This window comes from Ursus maritimus, unplaced genomic scaffold (assembly GCF_017311325.1).
Source record: "Ursus maritimus isolate PB19 unplaced genomic scaffold, ASM1731132v1 scaffold_17, whole genome shotgun sequence".
In the NCBI taxonomy this organism is placed as follows: Eukaryota; Metazoa; Chordata; class Mammalia; order Carnivora; family Ursidae; genus Ursus; species Ursus maritimus.
In genome coordinates this window covers 46,718,467-46,739,129 of record NW_024424119.1, presented here as the reverse complement: position 1 = coordinate 46,739,129, position 20,663 = coordinate 46,718,467, and the positions used below count along the sequence as shown (strand labels likewise).

Here is a 20,663-nt window from a genome sequence, read left to right as displayed (position 1 = left end):
TTTATTGAGGACATTTGAGATCCTTTATTTTATTTTATCTTACTTTATTTTTTTTAGAGAGACAGAGGGAGAGGGAGGGAGAGAATCCTAAGCAGGCACCACATTCAGTGCAGAGCCCGATGCAGGGCTCAATCTCACGACCCCAAGATCATGACCTGAGTCAAAATAGAGTCAGAAGCTTAACTGACTGAGCCACCCAGGTGCGCCAAGGTCCATTATTTTAAAAAATTTTTTCTACCAGAAAAGCATGCCAATGGTTTACAAATATCATTTATTAATATTGACTCTATAATACAAGTACACTTCCTTGCACTTAAAATACAAATATTAACCGTGATGATGTGAGTATTCTTGCTTTCTCCAAAGTATCTTTTCCCGAAAATGATGGCAAAAGGACTTTGTTTGTTTTAACTTGATCCACCTTTCGTAACCCAGTTTAATCATTTTACAGATTCCCTTTTGAAGCAACTGGGCTAGATTGTCAGACAATTGTGGCAAATTTTTATCATTTCAATAACATTTGCAAGAAATATCATTAGTGAAATTTGTGTATCAAATTTGCCTTTGTGTGACTTTTTTCTAATGAGTTTAATACTAAAGTGTTGGTAAAGTAAAACCTTATTAATTCAAAGCAAGGAATGCCAGTGTGACCAAAAAACATCTGAATTATAGAGAAGGATTTATAGAGACAGATTTAGAGAAATCTGTCTTGTTACTTTAAAATAGAGTACCTAATCATGGTCTCACAGTCCTGGGATTGAGCCCTGAGTCAGGCTCTGTGCTCAGGGCAGAGTCTGCTTGAGATTCTCTCTCTCCCTCTTGCTGTCTCTCAAATAAATAAATAAATCTTTAAAAATAGTAAAATAAAATAGAGTACCTATTATATACTATGGTAGAAATGAGTACAAATAAAAGGAAGGTCATATATAAAATTTTTTCTAGTGAACTTAAACATAAAAATCTCAAAGATAAGATTTTATTTCATTGTATAGTTACTAGATTCATTTGTTATAGGAAGCTTTGTTTTTCTTTGGTTCTTATATTAAAATTACCAAAATCTTCATTGAAAGGCATAAACATGAGTTAACTTTTTAGAAAGATATTCTGCATCAGAATGAATGCAAATTTTGAATTTGTGTAGTATGAATTAGTAGATATTGGAGGATATCCATTCCCTACTAAACATAAAAGTATTCACTTGGCTGTCTCCTAGAGAATTATGCCAGGTCCTCGGCATGACATTTTCATTTCCTGCTGCAATCTTTCCTCTACCTAATGTTCAGCTTCTTCTCTAGACTGGGACAGACCAAGGAACCATTCTATAGAGCTTCTTTGCAGATCTTTCTTGTCCTTAGGCCATTTCCAGTGCCATTGACACTGCTATTTAGGATTTCTCTAGAAAGACTACCTCATGAGCCCTGTCTAAACCAGACCCATCGTAAAATCACCTCATTTTGAAACTGAATCCAAGTGAGTCTCTGTCAGTATCAGAGTGGATCTACCAGAGGAGTGCTCGCAGATGATAAAAATCAGAGGGATTGTCCTAACCAAGAGGGGAAAGGCCAAAGGCAATGAGATTACTGGCTTCTAGCTTTGAGCGGTTCATTGTAGTGCCAAATTCCCATGTTAGAATATCCTTATTTGTACTCATTAAAATAAATCTCTAGATGTAAATCCCTATAAAATATCTCCTACCTTTACATCTGGGCATTAAAGGGTGTGTCAGTTCTGATTTTAGTTTTCCTATTTAGCAGTCCCTCTTTCTGACATTAATAATTAACCAGTAAACTAACTTACCCAAATTCTTCAAGCTCAGTTTACTTAAAAGGAGAGTAACTTCAAGAAGGTTATATCCATGGTTTACTGCTAACTCCAGCCATGGGGCTTTGGGGCATACTTTGTTTTTTAATCTTCCTGGGTAAAAGTTGGGGACAGGAACAAACGTAAGTAAAAGAACCCATCTTCATTTTTCAATGCATTTTAGTTGTGATGAGTGAAAAATTTAACACAGTGTTAATTTGAAAATAACTTTCTACTTCCTAGAACACCAAGTGAATAGTCCATCTCTGAATGAGAAAGTCATGGAAGCATCTTGATTTGATGAGTGACTAACAATATGCCAGCTTTATGGGATTGTTACTTATAAAAGTTTACATAAGTGATTATTCGAATTCCTCTTCAAAAAAAAGGCACAAAATAAACTCAGATTTCTTGCCATTGATTGCTTATTTGTATTTGGTACATAGTTTTCATCGTATGTTCCAGGTATTGTGTACATAGTAAAGCAAGTGTTACTTTGGGGTCAATTCTAATGCTGTGATTTGAAAAACAATTGTAATTATTTCAAATTTATGAATTCTTCACAAATTTTAGGGTTACTATTGAAATATTGTGCATTTTAAGGTAGGTCTTAAAATACTGATTTTGTATCTAGAAATAACATTTTAGTACTGAGAAGGAACTGGAGAGTATCTAATTGATTCTACTCATTTCACAAATAAGGATAAATCCAGACAGAGGGGAAAGTGACTTGCCAAAGGTCATGCTGCTGGAGGGAGACAAAAGCAGGACTTTTATTAAGGACACTTTCTTACCACTTCAATTTTTTTCATTTTGTCATAAATATATACATACAAATATGTAAAATATAAATGTATACTCAGGATATCATAAATTTATAACACCCTCCCACCCCTAATCTGATTTTCTCACATGGCCACAATCACCCCATTCCCCAAATAGTTCTTGTATATCCCTTTTTAAAAGACAAGCGGCAGAAGTTCAAAAGAGATTGAGATTAGCGAGTTCAAATTAGTGGTAGAACTAGGACTGGAACCCGGGTCCCATGGTTCTGAGTTCTTTCTACTATATTGTACTGGCCCTTAATAAACATCTCCCCTCTTTCTCTGAAAAAGTGAGAGTGTACCATTTACAGCATGGCAACCAATTTAGTTAATTTGATTGACTGATTGATTCAACAAAAATTTATTGAGCACCTACCATGTGCTAGGCCCTGGGGATATAGTAGATGGTATAAAGCTTGCATTTTACTGGGAGAAGCAAATCATGGATGGATGAATGAACCAATGAATGAAGGACTAAATAAGGTTGAAGGGTTATTATGCAAGGAAGAAAATAATAAAGGAAAATAGAGGATAAGGAAATGATGGGACATGACCCAAAAGTGTAGAGAGGAAATGTTCTTTAAGGAGGTGACACTCAAACAGAACTTGAAGGAAGTGAGGGGGGGAGCAAACTATGCAAATATCTGGGGAAAGAACATTCCAGGTAGAGGCCAAAATAATATTGTTGCCTCTCTGCAAGCTCAGTGGCCTGATCCTCTTAAACTATTGAAAGAAAATAAGAAAAGTGTGATTTTTTTTATATGAATAGATTGTGGTACTGATAAACCAGTAAGGACCAAAATCTATATGAAGAGTGATTCCAAAGCCATCTTTTAGAGACTTCCAACTACTAAATATTTTATGTTTTATCACTCTCACCACCACATAGACAATTCAAACTTAAAACAATATTAAATTGAAAAAGATAAAACTTATGAGAACGCTGAAACTAAAATAGCTTTTTCCCCTAGATTTTTCAAATTGCAGAACTCTTGCTAAATCCAGTTTAGCGTAGCAATTGAAATTGTTAATTCGGGAAACAGGTTGCTTGGGTTCAGCTCCTAATTCTATAACTTAACTGTCTGACCTTGGGCAAGTTAATTATCAGTTTCTTCATCTGTGAAATGGGAAAATAGCAAGACCTTCTTCACAGAGTGGTTGTAGCAACTCAGTGAGTGTGTGTGTGTGTGCATATATATTTCTTAAAACAGTGCCTAGCACAGGGTAAGATTTCAGGAAATGTACCTTATCAGCAGAGCTTAAATTTTCTCATTTTCTACTGTTCCAGGATAAGCATATGAGGAATTCAGATAATGGTTGGAAGTCTGGAGATTCTTTTCCCTTTTACAATTTGTCTATAAGTGATTCCAAATTCGTTGTCTTGGAGGAGACTGACAGATGTTTTAAAAGGACTTAATTGCTTCCAAATTAATTTCACTGTTACCAAAGACTTGCTGACTTTTTAAATGTTGTAATGTTGAGAGAGGCCTGTAAGAATTCTGCCAGGTGTGGTGGCAGGTGTCCTCCAGGCCTGTTTGGCCACTTGAATTAGTCACTTCAACCCTTTTGGGTTGAAGCACACTTCTTTCTTCCTGTGTGATAGCACCTGTAGCTCTCACTATTCAAATTAGATATTTTCATGATATTTAATTAATAACCTAGTTTATATTTTTAAGTTTTCTTTTAATAAAACAATGAAAATACACACATTTAAAAATGTTATTTCAAAAACTGATATAGATTCATTTCCATTCTTATATAAACCACATGAAAAATAAAACTGGAAATAATAGCCTGGGGTTGTAAACATAGCTTGTAAACCCTAACCTCAATTACACATGTTAACGGCTGAGAGAAAGACCTGAATATAAAGTTCTGCCTTATTCACTTATAAGCCGCGTGACCTTGGTCAAATCATCCTCTTTTCACTTGCAAAATAGGAATAATATTAGTATCTACACCATTGGCCTGTTGTAAAAATTAAAAGAGTTGTATATAGAGTACAAATGCAGCCTCTCCTATAGTAACTATTCACTTAATATCATCATTATTGTTGTATGATTTTTACTATTCTTCAAAGACCTCCATCAGTCCTTCCATTTCTAAATGCATTCCCCCGGCTCACTCTTATTGTATCCTTTTCTGTAGCCACTCATGGTATAACACAATACTTCTAAGATTGCTTCCTTTTAACTAATTTAGTGAAATTAATTAATCTTAATATTTATTGAGTACAAAGCATGCTAGGTGTTTTCATGTAAAATATTCTCATTTCCTCCTTACTGCAAGCTGGTCAGGAAGGTGATACCTTTACAGGTAGATTATTTTGGTCTTAGAAAGGGTTAATGACTTTACCATGGTCATTCAGCCGGTAGATGACAGAGCTGCAATTCAAGCACTGGTGTTTTGTTGCCTTTTTCTTCATTGAGCAAAAATATTGGCCCTATTTACATGTTCCAATCAACAGCATTTAAAGTTTTTCTCTGCTGCAGAGATTTCTCCAGTTCTATTTCTCAAGTCTTAATTCCAAGCTACTACTTCTTGGAAACTATGCTGAAATTATCATGGATCACTAATAAATTTGGATTTTAAAATAATCCCTTTTAAGTTGAGAAAATGTGCCTATTAGAATCTCTCAAGTGAGATGAAAAAATTAGAAATATAACAAAATACATCACCTCAAGATATTGGTCCTACTGTTTTCCTGTTTCAACAGATATGTCATTTCGGCACCAAAAGTATTCCGTGTTGGAGCATCTGAAAATATTGTAATTCAAGTTTATGGATATACTGAAGAATTTGATGCAACCATCTCTATTAAAAGTTATCCTGATAAAAAATTTACTTACTCTTCAGGCCATGTTACTTTATCCTCAGAAAATAAATTCCAAAACGCTGCAGTCTTAACAGTATGTATTTATTCTTCATTTTCTTTATACATACAGAATATTCTCAATAAAATGTGTAGCAAATTTTAATGTTGATAATGTAGAGATTTGGCCATTTATATCACTCACCACTGTGTGATTACTAAGTGATGTCAGTCACCAATGATAATATGGATGAAACAGAAAATTCTAAATAGAGTTATGTCCGCTTTTTGAGCAATGCATGTAAATTATGATGTTTGTATTGGAAAATAAAATTGTACTAATGTAAAGATATTTGGAAATGAATTGAAAATACTTGTTTACTGTGAAAATTGTCATTATAAAGAAATAGAAAAATATGAATATGCATCTTGATCTGTAATGCATTGCCTACAAAAACCCAAGGCTGCTATTAAACATTTGCTAGTTTAAACTCCAATATTTGTCAATTATAGCTTCCAAAACTAATAAAATCACTGATTACTAAAGTGAATAGCTCTCATTGACAACTTGTAGTTAATACAAAGAACAATATGGATCAAATAACCTTTCCTTCTATTTAAGTATTGTAGTGCACCTTGGTTAGAGAACGGCTTGCAACTCATTTCTTATTTAAAATTCTAACTAAAAATTACTTTCATACTCAAAATATTGTTTTAAAGTCTGATAAAAATTCAAAAATAAAAAAACTAGAAAATCAAAGACTACTAGACTTGGAAGGGACTTTGAGGTTCATTTAGACCAGTGTTTCTTTAAAGTGAGCTCTTTAAAAAGAAATTTAAATTTGAAATTTGAAAACAGCTTAAGATTAGAATTATATTGATATTTAGTATTTTGAACTTATTTTGTAAAATTTTTCTGATTTTATAATTAAGTAAAACTCGTAAGCATAAAATTACACCTAGTCTTAGGTTTGTACATATTTAAGCAACATTGTAATAAAAATAAGATTTTATATTATAAATAATTAGAAGTCAGCACTGAGAGTCCTCCAGAACATTTCATCCTTTAAAAGAGGTCTGTATATTACTCAAGTTTGAGAAACACTGATCTAAATAAATTCTAACCAAATGTAAGAATTTTTTCATTAATGTTCTTGATTGTAAATGCTCAAATTCCTTAAATACTTCCACTTACTGGATTTATTAAGAATTAAAATTAATTTCCCAATTAAATTCAGTGGACACTCTTTTCTGATGTCACTAAGATGTTTAGTGTGACTGTTACCTTTAAATTTAAATCAATCAAATTTAACTATAATAAAAAATTCAGGGGTGCCTGGGTGGCTCAGACGTTAAGCGTCTGCCTTCGGCTCAGGGCATGATCCCAGAGTTCTGGGATCAAGCCCCGCATCGGGCTCCTCTGCTGGGAGCCTGCTTCTTCCTCTCCCACTCCCCCTGCTTGTGTTCCCTCTCTCGCTGGCTGTCTCTCTCTCTGTCAAATAAATAAATAAAATCTTTTAAAAAAATAACTATAATAAAAAATTCAGTTCATGAGTCACAATAGCCCCATTCCAAGTGCTCAAATAGCCACATGTGACTGGCAAGTACCTTGTTGGACAACATAGATATCGAGCGTTTTCATCATCATAGAAAGTTCTCTTGACTCGCACGGACTCAGTTAATTGAAAGATTAAGTAGAGAATCATAAAACTTGATGCATATCTTCAGCATTTAATTTTATCTTAACATTATAATGTATCTTTGTTTGCTGATTGATGTTATGCCAACGTCTTTTTTTTAAGCGTGGGTCCCCTGGTTGGAGGGTTAAATCTTATTTATTACATGTCACACCTTTAATGAATCATCTTTGTTTACAGTTCTTTTCCTTTAAAGTGGAGAAATAGCTTAAAGACACTTGCAAGGCAGTCTGAATGCAGAATCTTCATAGGCTGTTGCTGTCTTCCAAACTTTGACAGTGCTCTCACATGTTTGATTCCACAGCAGTTGGGTTTAGTGATTAACTTTTATCCCACGTGTCCGAAGCCTGAGTTTTCATAGAAACACTCTTCTTTCTTTTATTACTCCTTATATGTATTATATTTGTATATCATACAGTGTAAAGTGGATAATTGCAATTACATACACCAAATGAGAAAGCATGCAGCTCACCTTGGGAGCAGAGGGATAGAGATAAAGTACAGTGTCCTGAACATCAGTCAGGATGTTGAACTGAGGGAGTGAACAGCATGCTAATCCAGTGCTGACCAAGTGAAAGTTTGTTAAGAAGCGTCTGTAGTAGTAGTTTTACTAAATGTGTATAAAATTTAGGAAAAATGGAAACCAAAATACTTTTAATTGCTTAAAGCTAAATTTTGACTATGATATTTGACACTGACAAGCTTTGGGTAGAATTTATTCACTATTCTGTCTCTACGACTTTTTAAATGGTAAAATACATATACTCATTTTTTGTGTGTGTTCTAATGAGATGACAGTGGTATTTAGAAAATCAACATGTTTTATAACCTAAAAATTATTCCGTCAATTTTTTCTTTTACAGATACAACCCAAACAATTGTCTGGAGGACAAAACCCAGTTTCACATGTGTATTTGGAAGTTGTATCGAGGCATTTTTCAAGATCAAAAAAAGTGCCAGTAATCTATGACAATGGATTTCTCTTCATTCATACAGATAAACCCGTTTATACTCCACAACAGTCAGGTAGGGTATAAGATGTTGCTTTCTCTGGTGGAGAGGGGGCGATTGACATATTGTAGAGATTTTTTTAACACTTGAAATTAAGTGGAGGCGAGTTTCCAACTTGCTCAAGAGAGTCTCAATACCCAATGGCTTTTACATTTATAAATACTATTTTAATTTAAAAGTTATATGGAAATTGCTAAATATATAATTTATACTTAAATATAAATTATAAGTCATTTGGAAACTGCAAAATCAGCAATTATATTATCTGCCTCATTAGTTATTTCCATGAAGAAAAAAGGTTTTTAGGGGTGCCTGGGTGGCTCAGTCGTTAAGCGTCTGCCTTCAGTTCAGGGCGTGATCCCAGGGTCCTGGGATCGAGCCCCGCATCGGGCTCCTCTGCTGTGAGCCTGCTTCTTCCTCTCCCACTCCCGCTGCTTGTGTCCCCTCTCTCGCTGGCTGTCTCTCTCTCTGTCAAATAAGTAAATAAAATCTTTAAAAAAAAAAGCTTTTTAAAAATTGTGAAATGTGTTATATCTTATTTATTAAATAAGTGTAAGGTATAATTACAAATACAATTTTGGCAATGGAAAAATAATTTATTATAGAGCCATGTTCATAAAAAAAATTCCTTTGACTTTGGAGCTATTCCTCAAATTCAGAAAATAAATCCAACCCTAGGAGATCAAATGTTTCAGCAAAGAATAAACTAGATCACAGAAATATATGGATATTAATTTTCTAAGGGGATCTACCTAAGAAAATTTCTAATAGAGCATGGCTTCATATTCATGGTTCTTCTGCTAGTGGGAGAAAGGGCAGAATAGCAGTCAAAATTGAAGGATTGAGAAATGGCTGGATTTATTCCCAGTGAGCCAAAGGTAAAACTCAGAAAAGTGTAAAACCTACCCAAATATGGTCTCATGTCTGCAGTCATTGGAATCCTCCATCTCTCCCTCTCGCAGTCGTTCACATCAGAGATGGAATTATAAGAGAACTCTGTGTGGGAGGGGAGTTTATGGAGTTTCAATGATGCTGCTATTGGTGAAGTACAGGTGAAGAGAAGCAGGACCAGCCAGCTTTGTTGAAAAACTTCTCACATAGTGCATGCTTGCTAAATGTTGATGATGTTGGGGATGACAGTAATAGAATGGAATAGGCCTACATCTGTTCTGCAGGTGTACCTGTCCTGACAAGCTCAGAAAGGAAAGGCCTAGAGAGGGTGGGATATTGCTGTCAGCTTGAACAGATTGTCATTGGCCAGAGTAGTACCATCTCTTGACTCTAAGAAGAGGACCTGATATATACATAGAGCCCATAAAGCGTGGGCCCTTTAAAACATACTCATACCTAGAAATAAACATATCTTTGCCCTTGTCCTCTTCTGATATTAAAGGACTAATTTAGAAGAGACTCTGGAGCCAAATTGTCTGGGTTCAAATCCCAGTTATGAGCTCTGTGACCCTGTACTTGTTACTCAATCTCTCTGAGCCCCACTTTCCTCATCTGTAAAGTAGAGATCATAATAGAACTTACCTCACAGAATTGTTGTGAGAGGTAGGTGAATTCGTATGGGTAAAGCACTTGAAACAATGCCCAGAACAGAGTAAGCACTGGGAAAGTGTTTTCCATTACTGTTTGATCTGTGGAGTAGCACAAAACCTTCTTTACACAGAAGGAAAAAAAAAATTACTTAAAAGTAGTTCTCTTAGAAATTGATTAAGTCTTGCTATTTATAGCTTTAATGTCCTAATCCACACATTTAATCTGAAGATCCTTGAGGGATTTTTAGTATAAGCATCTTTAGGATAAAGGCTTAAATCTTCAAGGCTTTGTGGGATAAGGACTTTAGAATATTGACCAAAATCCTTCAATTTCATGCAGCCTGTGTCCTGCCTTCCCCCCCAGCTTTCTCATTCACCATGCTCCGCCTCATCTGTGGAAACCTGCCGAACTGACCTCTTTTTATTTGCTTTCTCATACTCTTCCCCCCACCCATATGAAGGCCTGTATATCTCTGTCTGGTCCATTCATTCCCCCCACCCCCCCAACAACGTTGCCTTATTAATACCTGCGCAGCCTTCTCTGACCTCTCTGACCACTTCAAATCTCCCTCTTCTGTGCTCTCAGGAAGCTGGACAGTGCTCTTTGTAGTGCTTCCTGCCCTGGAATTGTACATACTCTTGTGTGATCATGCGTTCGCTCTCTCCTGCACTCCGTTGGAAGACTTCCATGTTTGATTTGTCTCGCCGCCGCATCTCCAAGCGCAGCATAGTGCCTGCACATAGAAGGCATCAATACTTTTTTTTAAAAAACCTAATAAACCATATCTTTGGTACTAAAGAATTATATTGATCTTGCCTCTGGTACACTGTTGCTATGAAGACAAGATTAATTTTCTAATCCAAACACAACCTGGGTTAGAAAGTAGATAAGTAGTAGGCATAAAAATAATAATACTAAAGTAAAAATAATAAGCATTTATTGAGTAGGTATTATGCGCCAGGATATGTAAAAGCTTTGTCTCATTTAGTTCTCGTAACACTATAAAGCAGATACTAACAGTTCTGTTTTAAGATGAGAGAACTAATATTTAGAGGGATTAAGTAGCCCACTCCAGGGCCACTAGGAAGTGGTAGTCATGGGAATGAAACCAAAATTTTGAACTCCAGGGCATGAGCTCTTACCTTTTTGTGACATATTGCCTCTGGCAGTATCCCAGTGACACTAGAGGATGAACTGGGTATGTCCATAATATAGAAGAGAGGACACAAGGTGGGAGAAAAGTGAGGGGGGAAGACAGCAGAGTGTGTATGTGTGTGTCTTGGGGGGGATTTACTGAACATTTTGCTTTGACCTTATGGTCTTAGTGAAACCAATTTTGGAGAGCTTAATGTGACTTCTTATGTAGAGCTTTAGGTAATACTGACCCTTTAAAGGGCTTATGGCTCCAGTTTAGTTTTATTTTGTGAGTAAAGTTTTGGCCATGAGATGATTTCATCATTAGTAAATGAACGTCAGAGAAATTACAATATGTCATATTGAAAGGAACTACAACAGCATGTCTCAAGCAGCTAAGAGTTCAATTCTAAGCCGATGCAGTTGTTTAAAAGGCAGGGATCTATTAATGGGCAGAAACAAATGAAGAGAACTAATCGTTCTTGAGCTCTTGCCATTACTCATTTGACAATGATGCAACCATTTTAGGATCCGGCTCAATGAATCTAACAAAACCATACAATTCAAAACTGACTTTAGCAACAATAAGGGATACTTTGGGGCCTTGTTGTTTTTTATATGTGCAAGAGTCTCTAAGGTCAAAATGAAACTATCTAATTTTCCATTAAAATCTACAACTCTAATATGAGACAATATAATATGGTATACTCCCATAAAACCATACGGGAGAGATCACTATTTTGCTATGAAATTCTCAATAAACAAGGGCCTAATGTGTGTTCCCAAAAAGTTGTATAGAAATATATTTTAATAGGGGCGCCTGGGTGGCACAGCGGTTAAGCGTCTGCCTTCGGCTCAGGGCGTGATCCCGGCGTTCTGGGATCGAGCCCCACATCAGGCTCTTCCGCTATGAGCCTGCTTCTTCCTCTCCCACTCCCCCTGCTTGTGTTCCCTCTCTCACTGGCTGTCTCTATCTCTGTTGAATGAATAAATAAAATAAAATCTTTAAAAAAAAAGAAATATATTTTAATAAAGTGGACTGTACTTCGAATTCACTAGGAAAAGTGGCTCTTTAAAGGAATCCAAGAGGATTCTCTTTAAAGGAAAATAATCTTTAGTAGTATATATGTCTGTAAACTAACTTTTTCTTTCTTTAAGTATGAATTTTTGTGTATCAATTTTTGTGACTTTTTAAAAACTATACTGATCTCTTTTGAGAATGATTATTGTAAAAAATCAAAATACCCTTGTGGTTAACAGAGGTTTTGATGATATCCATTGTTCTTACAGTAAAGGTTAGAGTTTACTCACTGAATGACGACATGAAGCCAGCCAAAAGAGAAACTGTCTTAACTTACATAGTAAGTATGTTATTTATTTAAATAATAATTTAACTCATCTTTAGGGTAAGATACATTGTTCCATAATCCTGCCCTAACACCACACTAACTCATTCAATGTTGGGTAAATGGTTATTGAACATCTTCTGTAGGTCTATAGGTCTATACCTCTACAGTAGATATATGTAAAACGTTCATGAAAAGTCACTTTCAACAAGTTATGATTTCAAACTAAATCCTTTAAATATATCCTCTATGGTTTCTGTCTTAAAGAGCATCAATAAATCACTAAGAATTGATTGAATATTAATTGAATTTTATATATGAGATTTTTGATTTGTACAATTCAAGATAAAGAATTACAATGTGGGCACTTACACTTAAGAAACTTAGAGTTTAGTAACATACTAGCACATGTGAAAAATAGTGTTTAACCATAAGATAAAGATCAGCAGTTATCAACCCTTTATCAGCGATGACATGATGACATGTGTAACAGATGACATGCGTAACAGATGACATGCCCACGTGCAACAAGCTCCCGTGGTCTTACCCAGTTTGTGTCACAACCCTACAAAATTTTTGTGGGGAAATAACTGCTCACCTAGTAGCAGTAGGTATATTACCCGTGGCCCTTCCCTGTAGGCTGCAGCACTTTTTCTCCTACCAATGAACCTCAGAAGATGAAAAATTTACCAGAACACGAGTAAAAAAGAGGAATATATAGGGATAACATTGACTGCTCTATAGTCTACACAGATCATAAACCTTTCACAAACTTTGTCTGACTATTTTATACTGAATTACTTGTGAAACATCAGAGTGTGCCAAGACTGTGGTTGATAACTGTCGATATAGACTGTAAACTCCGGTAGTTTAGAAAAGAGATTAGGGAGGCCAAGGGACCCTTCAAGGAAGAGTTGAGATTTGAACTGGGCCCGGAGCAATGAGTGGAATTGAAAGCGATGGAGAAGACATGGGCGGGTTGCTGGAAAAGAGCGACAGACAGCAGAGTCAGAGGTGAAAAGGATTGGACAGGAAGAAAACAACCTGATTCCAGGGCAGAGGCGTCCCTGGCAACAAAGGGGTAAATAAGATTTTGAAAGTTAGACTAGGGCCAGAGACTTGAATCACCAGACCTGGAAGTGAAGAATTCACGTGGCAGGTGGTAGGGAGTCCATGCAGATTTACTGAAGGGACAGGACCAAGGATGGAAGGGAACGTGTAGCCATGAGCACCACTGTGGTGGAAATGAAGGAATGTGCAGTGGGAACCCCAGGCTGAGCTGCTGCAGAAGTCCTGATGCAGGGAGAGAGAGGTGTGCTGTCAGCAGCAGGAGAAATGCAGAGAGCGGCCTCCCAGACTGCCTGAACGAGGGTGGGGAGAGGAAGCCCATGAGAGTCACACTGACAGCTGCAGGGAAGCGGATGGGAATTCACCAGTTCACGACAATGGTTTATGTGTGCTAACTTGTCCTAAAGCTGTGAGTCTTTTCCTCTGGAACCCAAGATTTGAGTGTAGGAATAGACGTACACACTGAGTAGATACTACAGGACAAAACCCCACTAGAGAATAAACCAAACAAAGGATACAGTGGGGCAAATGACACATGGGCTCAGAGGGCAGACCAAATGGAGGTAAGAGTCACAGCTGACAGTGATCTTTTTCTGGAATAGAAAAGGTTTCAATTAAAGGAATAGATGTGGATTTTTACAAAATAATGAAGAACTTTCTGTTAAGAAATAGCACGAGTTTTCCAATGGCAACAGGAGGGACTAAGAAGTGAGATAGCAAATAAACTGGCTGAGTGGTATAGGGAGTCTCGAAGGGAAGGAAGGAGAGTGTCCAGCTCAAATGCCCTTTTCCTGTCAGAAAATACTAGAGGATGAGAACAGATGCTCTTTAATTTATTTCTCCTGGTTGAGCTTGAGTGATGAAAAATCCTGGCACCATGCAAGGAAGAGTGGATGTTGGTCGTCCCATGTAGGAGCTGCCCCAGGAAGAGAGGATTGAGGAGTCTGGTCCCAGAGCCACAGAGAATCAGTATACAAGAAGTATCCTGAAAATAGTGCTCAAGAGACATCATCTTAGAAGCACTGTGCATGATCACCTGCAGGGATAAGGAACAGCCCAGATGATATTTAGCTGCGATCCTAATCCTTGTTTAGAATAGACCTTGTAACTCCAGGGAAAAATACCTTAAAATCCTGGCCGTGAATTCCAGAGTCATGGCACATGGTGGTAAATTTCTGTGTTAAGGTCAAAATGAACCTTGTTGTCCATGAAAGTAGTAGGTGTAGTCCAAAGAAAGTAAAATACCTCATTTTGGTAATTTTCAAACCCACACACAAAGGGGAGTTTATGGGGAAGTTTTATGAAAACTTTCAAGTTTGTTTAACCATTTTGAGTGTTTTATCAAGTTCAAAAGGTTCATAGTGCACAGATATAGAATATCTAGCTAATTAGGGGTGCCTGGGTGGCTCAGTCATTAAGCGTCTGCCTTCGGCTCAGGGCATGATCCCAGGGTCCTGGGATCGAGCCCCGCATCGGGCTCCTCTGCTGTGAGCCTGCTTCTTCCTCTCCCACTCCCCCTGCTTGTGTTCCCTCTCTCACTGGCTGTCTCTATCTCTGTCGAATAAATAAATAAAATCTTAAAAAAAAAAAGAATATCTAGCTAATTAAAGCATTTTATAGTATATTTGCTTTGGAAAACTTCAAATGAACAGATATGAAATTTAGATTCTGGTATCTATAAGGCCTGTTAATTTACATTTGGTTAGTTGTAACATCAATTATTGTTACATTTCTTTTTTTAGTTATGCAATAGAAAGTTGAGTCTCTTCTGGATAATTGAGGCTAGGATATCCTGGATACCAATGAAAACCTTGCCTCCCTCCCTTCCTCTGTGTGTGTGTGTGTGTGTGTGTGTGTGTGTGTGTGTGTGTGTATAGCAAGAGATGGAGGAGAGTTTTAAGAGGGAGGGAAGTAGCTTAAATGCACCCTATTTGCCTTTCACAACATTCAAGTACTCTTCCTCCTTCATATTTAACTTGAAGACATAGATAGTTGTTAGTAAATACTTCTGTAGGTCAAAGGTATTATAATCAGTTGATTTTTTTTAATGTGGCTTATGTGCTCTGAGGTTGTTTGTTTTTATTCAAAGGATCCTGAAGGATCAGAAGTGGACATTGTAGAAGAAAATGATTATACTGGAATCATCTCTTTTCCTGACTTCAAGATTCCATCGAATCCTAAGTATTTTAAAGCATTTGTTAATAACGTTAATAAAGTTTTCTCTAGAAAGCACATCTGGAACTTTGGGTTGTGAGGCAGACAACCAGTTAGATGGAGCCACCTGGTGTTAACAAAGGATGTGAGCGTGAAAGAAATGAGGGTGTGCAAAGGAGTGCACTTGGGATGCACACGGGGGCTGTACAGAATTGTTGCAGCACTATATCGTATGCTGAAACTAATATAACACTGTATGTTAACTCACTGGAATTAAGATAAAATAAAATAAAACAAATAAAAAGTAGAAAGACCCCAAAATTTTTTAAACAACAACAACAAAAAATGAAAGGGCACAATGTAAGTTTGAATATTAAAAAGAAAATTTAAGTCAAATGAGAAGTGAGGCTCAGTTTCTGACCAAAAAAACAAACAAACAAACAAAAAAACCCTCCCAATACTTCCCACCAATTCTCTTTATATATAGAAATAAAAATTTGGAAGACGCAGAAATAGTCCCTGGGCTTTTTTTCATTAAAACCATCAACTCTCTACCCTTCAAGGAATCTAATAGACACCAGTCTAAAAGGCTGGAGTGGTCCCATGCCTTGCTCTGAGAGTTATAAAAATATTGGTCCTCCATAGTCTTTGTCTGCATAAACTACCAGAAGGCAGATTTTAAGAGGGAGAGTGTTCTCAGAGCCATTTCCTTTTCTGGCCTCATGTTAAAGGATTTAAGAACATGTTTTAACAGAATGCAATGTAATAAATATTTGGTGAACACATTCCTGATATGTGCAAAGCACGTAGGGAGTGAGATACACAAAATAGAAATGAATAATCCACAGTCCCTGCCTTCAAAGGACTTATAATTGAGTAGGACAAATAAGTGTACTTGTAAATGGTTAAATACAACTTTAAAGCAAAATCTCCTTGTGGTCATTTTTCTGCACTCTGGAAGGGAGTCACAGTTTGTTGTTTGTAGTTAATTGACTGAAGATTTTCTAGAAATATGAGTGAAATTAGGGATTTAATTTTTAAATTGTATACTTTCTTGAAAATACTACCTGCTCTATAGCACAGAATTGATCTTATTATTTTATAACTATTATCATTTATCCAACTGTTATCCAACTTCATCTTGTGCCATTTGCTCCTTGACAGATTATGTGTCAGACATGATGGGCTCTCACGAACACTACTTTCCTACCCCAGTACCTTTGCACATGTTGTCCCCTCTACTTAGAATGTGCCTCAGTTTGCTGTTCACAAGGCTGACTTCTCATTCTTTAGGACACAGAGCAAATGCTCCCTATTCAAAGAGGCTGTTCCTGGATGCATAATTTAATGTAGTCCCTCTCCTTTTCTCTCTTATTTATTTACTTCATGGCACTTATCTCAATGTTACACTTATTTATTTGTTTGCCTTTTTATTTTGTCTGTGTTGCTCACTGTTGTATCTTCAGCACTTTAACATAACAGGCACTTGATAAATATTCATTGAATTAATGATGATGATGATAGTCATAATATTAAGTGTATTAATTGCATAACCAATGTGCAAGGTAAATATTTTTTTCATTGCACAAATGAGGTTAAACAACTTGCCCAAATCCATTCTGCCAGTAAATGGAAAGCTGGGAATTGGAAATTTCATGGACTGTTAGCTCTATAAAGGCAGAAATTCTTCTATTTTGTTCACTTTTATCTCTAGTTCTTACGCCAGTGCTCAGTAAATATTTTTAAATAAAGATTGTTAATTAAATTCAGGTCATTTTCCTCTTTAAATGAACCATACTTTGTCTCTAACCATAACTCCTTTTATGTGAGGTGTGAGTTTTATTATCTGGATAAGCTTGACCTTGTTATATGTTTCTAGAGATGTTAGTATGGATGTCCTACTATAGTGTGGATTTTAGTATTATGTTAGTATAATTATGGTCCACAACTAAGTTAATCTTCAAGTTTCATAAGCTCTTCAAATCAAAGCTATTGACTATATTAAGACAAAATACCTGAAAAAATAACACAATATATGAGAAACTTATTACTAAAAAATTTTTATTATCCTTGAAACACTCAATTATTTCTGTTTATTACTTAAAGATCTACACAAATAAAATATATTACTTGGGCTGAATCTCTACTTTTTCCTTTTTAAAACAGGAATCGATTAGATTTCCTTTGGACAAATTAAAAATATTTGATAACTTCTATAATTTTAAATATTTTGTCTCCACAGATACGGTGTGTGGACAATCCGAGCTAAATATAAAGAGGACTTTTCAACAACGGGAACTACATATTTTGAAATTAAAGAATATGGTAATTTGTGACAATTAAAAGTTTACCTGTAAAAAGTTAGTGTTTTTGCAGTTGTGCTTTTCATTAGTGAACTTAATGCAGAATCACTCCCAGAGGAAGATGAGGCAGCCTGACGGGGATGGTTAGAAGTACTGGCTGAGGAGGTTGGGAGAGTGTAGTTGTTGGAATGCTTCGGCTCTTGTTCCAGCATGCCCTTGTTCCCCTTGAACAAGCTCATCAACATTTCTGGACTTGTGTTCCTCATCACAGAGCCAGAAGAAACCTAGTGACCCATGGAGCTTGACGAGTTAAGGTCAAAAATTATGATTTTAGAAGAAAGTTAAATAGGCAGAGATGCGGTGACTAGAACCCAGCAAGACTAACGATTTGCTCAAGTCATTACAACCGATTAGTGGCAGTACAAGAACACCTGCATTTCCATCCCCCTAGTTTAGTACTGTTTTCCTTCTGGCTCAATCATATTAATGGACTAACAATTAACATATAAATAGCTTATCTTTCCATTTCTTTTTCTTTTTAAAGATTTTATTTACTCATTTGACAGAGAGAGAGAGACCACAGCAAGGGGAGCAGCAGGCAGAGGAGGCAGAGGGAGGAGAAGCAGACTCCCCGCTGAGCAGGGAGCCCAATGAAGGGCTGGATCCCAGGACCCTGGGATCATGACCTGAGCCAAAGGCAGACACCCAACTGACTGAGCCACGCAGGCGCCCCAATCTTTCCATCTCTTATAGTTGTTTACTAGAGCACTTGTGTGTTCTGATATCAAATTTAGCTTTCTTTTGCTTGAAGTCATTTTTTATTCCTGCAGGAGACTTACAATATGGAGAATAAATACACAAATTTTAATAATTAGCAAACAAAACAGTGACCAAAAAAATTTGTTACACTGAAACAACTTTAAAAATTAGTGGGCCCTCAATAACCTATAATCCTAACTGATCTTCCTTCCTCCGAGTATTTTTGCTGCTTCTTGTGTATATCTAGAATTCATCCACCTCTTACCATCCTCATCAATTCATCACCAGGCTTCCTCCTGGACTACTGCAAAAGCCTCTCAATTGCTCTCTCTTCTTTCAAGCTATTCTCACTTGGTATTGGCCAAAATCTTGAAATGCAAATCTCATCATGTTATTTCACTTTTGAAAAGTCCCCAATAGCTCCTCATTCCTTTGCTAATAAAAATCGAAATCCTTGTTTTGAGCTGGCCCCCGCCCTCCTCCTCTTGAGCCTCATTTTATAGCATTCATTCCCTTACTTCCCTCCAGCAGTGGTGACTTTGGTTAGAATATTCCATCTGCCTAGAATACTTTTCCCCTCCCTCATTCCCTAAGCAACGCCTTCTCATGTTTCAAGTCTTAGCTGAAAAGCCATTTATTCAGCAAATCTTTTCCTAACTTCTCTTTCCTGGGAAGGATTCACTCTACTTATATATTGGTTTTCATAACTATGGTGTAGGTGTTTATCTAATTATTTGCTAATCACTGTCTTCACTGCTTGACTGTGAGCTCAGTAAGGACAGGGTTTGTGTCTTTCTGTTCACTGGGATATCCCCATTAATAGGAGTGTGCCTGCTGCATAGCAAGTAGGTACTAGAAGAAAAGATGAAATGTTTTCTTCCACCTCATATCATAGAGAGAACACACCTGCCTTCATCTTTGGTAACAGGAATGCAGCCTAGAGCAACAAAGGGCCTTCCCCTTTGAGACTTCTCCATCTAGAAAACACGAGCCATATCTAAAGCCAACTATCTCACTTACACTTATGTGTCAATCTTTGTCCACAATATCAGGGCCTCTCAGTTACTCAATTTTCTATTAACAGTTGTGCTGGTTAACAGAATTAGAATCCATAAGCGCTGGTACATGGTCTTAGTTCGTCTAAAGAGAAGGCAGTGCCATTTTGACAGGTGAAATTGTTTCCTCTTGGGCAATCAATGAGAGAGAGAGAGAGAGAGAGAGAAAGAACTCCTTTCTGCCCTAATTTTAAATTTTGCATGGGTGTTCTTTCTTTTAGCTAATTGTAAGCTTTCTCTTCTTGACTAAAGTCAGAGTTTTATGTTGAAATTTGGAGACCAGATGGGTTTTATCTATGAGACATAAAAGGGAACTGTTAAATGAGCGAGAGTTTTCGTTTTCTATTTTCAATTTAATAAACCCTCATTGAATGTATAATATGTTTAAGACTAAAAAAAAATATGTTTAAGACTGCATAAAAAGGATGGGAGGGGGAGAGACACAAAGATACATGGAGTATAGTCTTTTCTGTTTTCAAGAAGGCCATACACTAGTGAAGGAAATAATCAATTGCCTATAATAAATGTTGTAATCAAAGTAGAAGCAAAGTGCTTCTGGTACATAAAGCTGGAGAGACCTCTGATTGGTAGAGTGAGAGGTGCCCCATGCATATTGTTGACAATGATGACGATGATCTTGACAATAACAAGTTGGATGTTGTATTGATGTTATAGCTTGTCCAACTATCCTAGAAAGAAGGCTGCTCTAACTTGCCTCTTTGTTTTTATTTTCAGTGATGCCACATTTTTCAGTCTCAATAGAACCAGAAAAGAATTTCATTGGCTATAAGGATTTCACTGATTTTGAAATTACTATTAGAGCAAGGTAAGAAAGTTTCTTTTTTTCAGATTATCCAGCAAAATTGAGTGCAAAGTCTGGTTGGTGATAGTTGCTCAAAGTGAGAAGTATGATTTTCCCCCCACTTTGTTGAGGTATCATTGACATGTAATATTGTGCAAGTTTAAATGCACATATATATTGCTGAGATCTGTGATTTATTGGCAATGTTTTTTATGACTTTGGGATTGATTGATTGATTGATTGATTGAGGAGATATCAGGCCTATAGTTTGTTTACTCGTTCCAATTTTCACTGATTCCGGTTTTAGGTTTTTTGGTTACTCAACAGCAAAAAAATCCTAAAGTTTTAAGTTCAAT

The 20,663-nt window shown here is 36.5% G+C and overlaps 1 protein-coding gene across 1 annotated transcript in view; it reads left to right on the top strand.

The window, feature by feature from the left end:
* Nucleotides 1–1,878: 1,878 nt before the first annotated feature.
* Nucleotides 1,879–20,663, top strand: part of C5 (complement C5) — a 79,693-nt gene continuing 60,908 nt past the window's right edge. The window contains exons 1-7 of the mRNA XM_008698825.2: nt 1,879–1,943; nt 5,341–5,533; nt 7,997–8,159; nt 12,111–12,181; nt 15,324–15,415; nt 17,631–17,713; nt 20,241–20,331. Of these exons, the coding sequence (XP_008697047.2) occupies nt 1,879–1,943; nt 5,341–5,533; nt 7,997–8,159; nt 12,111–12,181; nt 15,324–15,415; nt 17,631–17,713; nt 20,241–20,331 (758 nt within the window). The remainder of the gene's footprint in view (nt 1,944–5,340; nt 5,534–7,996; nt 8,160–12,110; nt 12,182–15,323; nt 15,416–17,630; nt 17,714–20,240; nt 20,332–20,663) is intronic.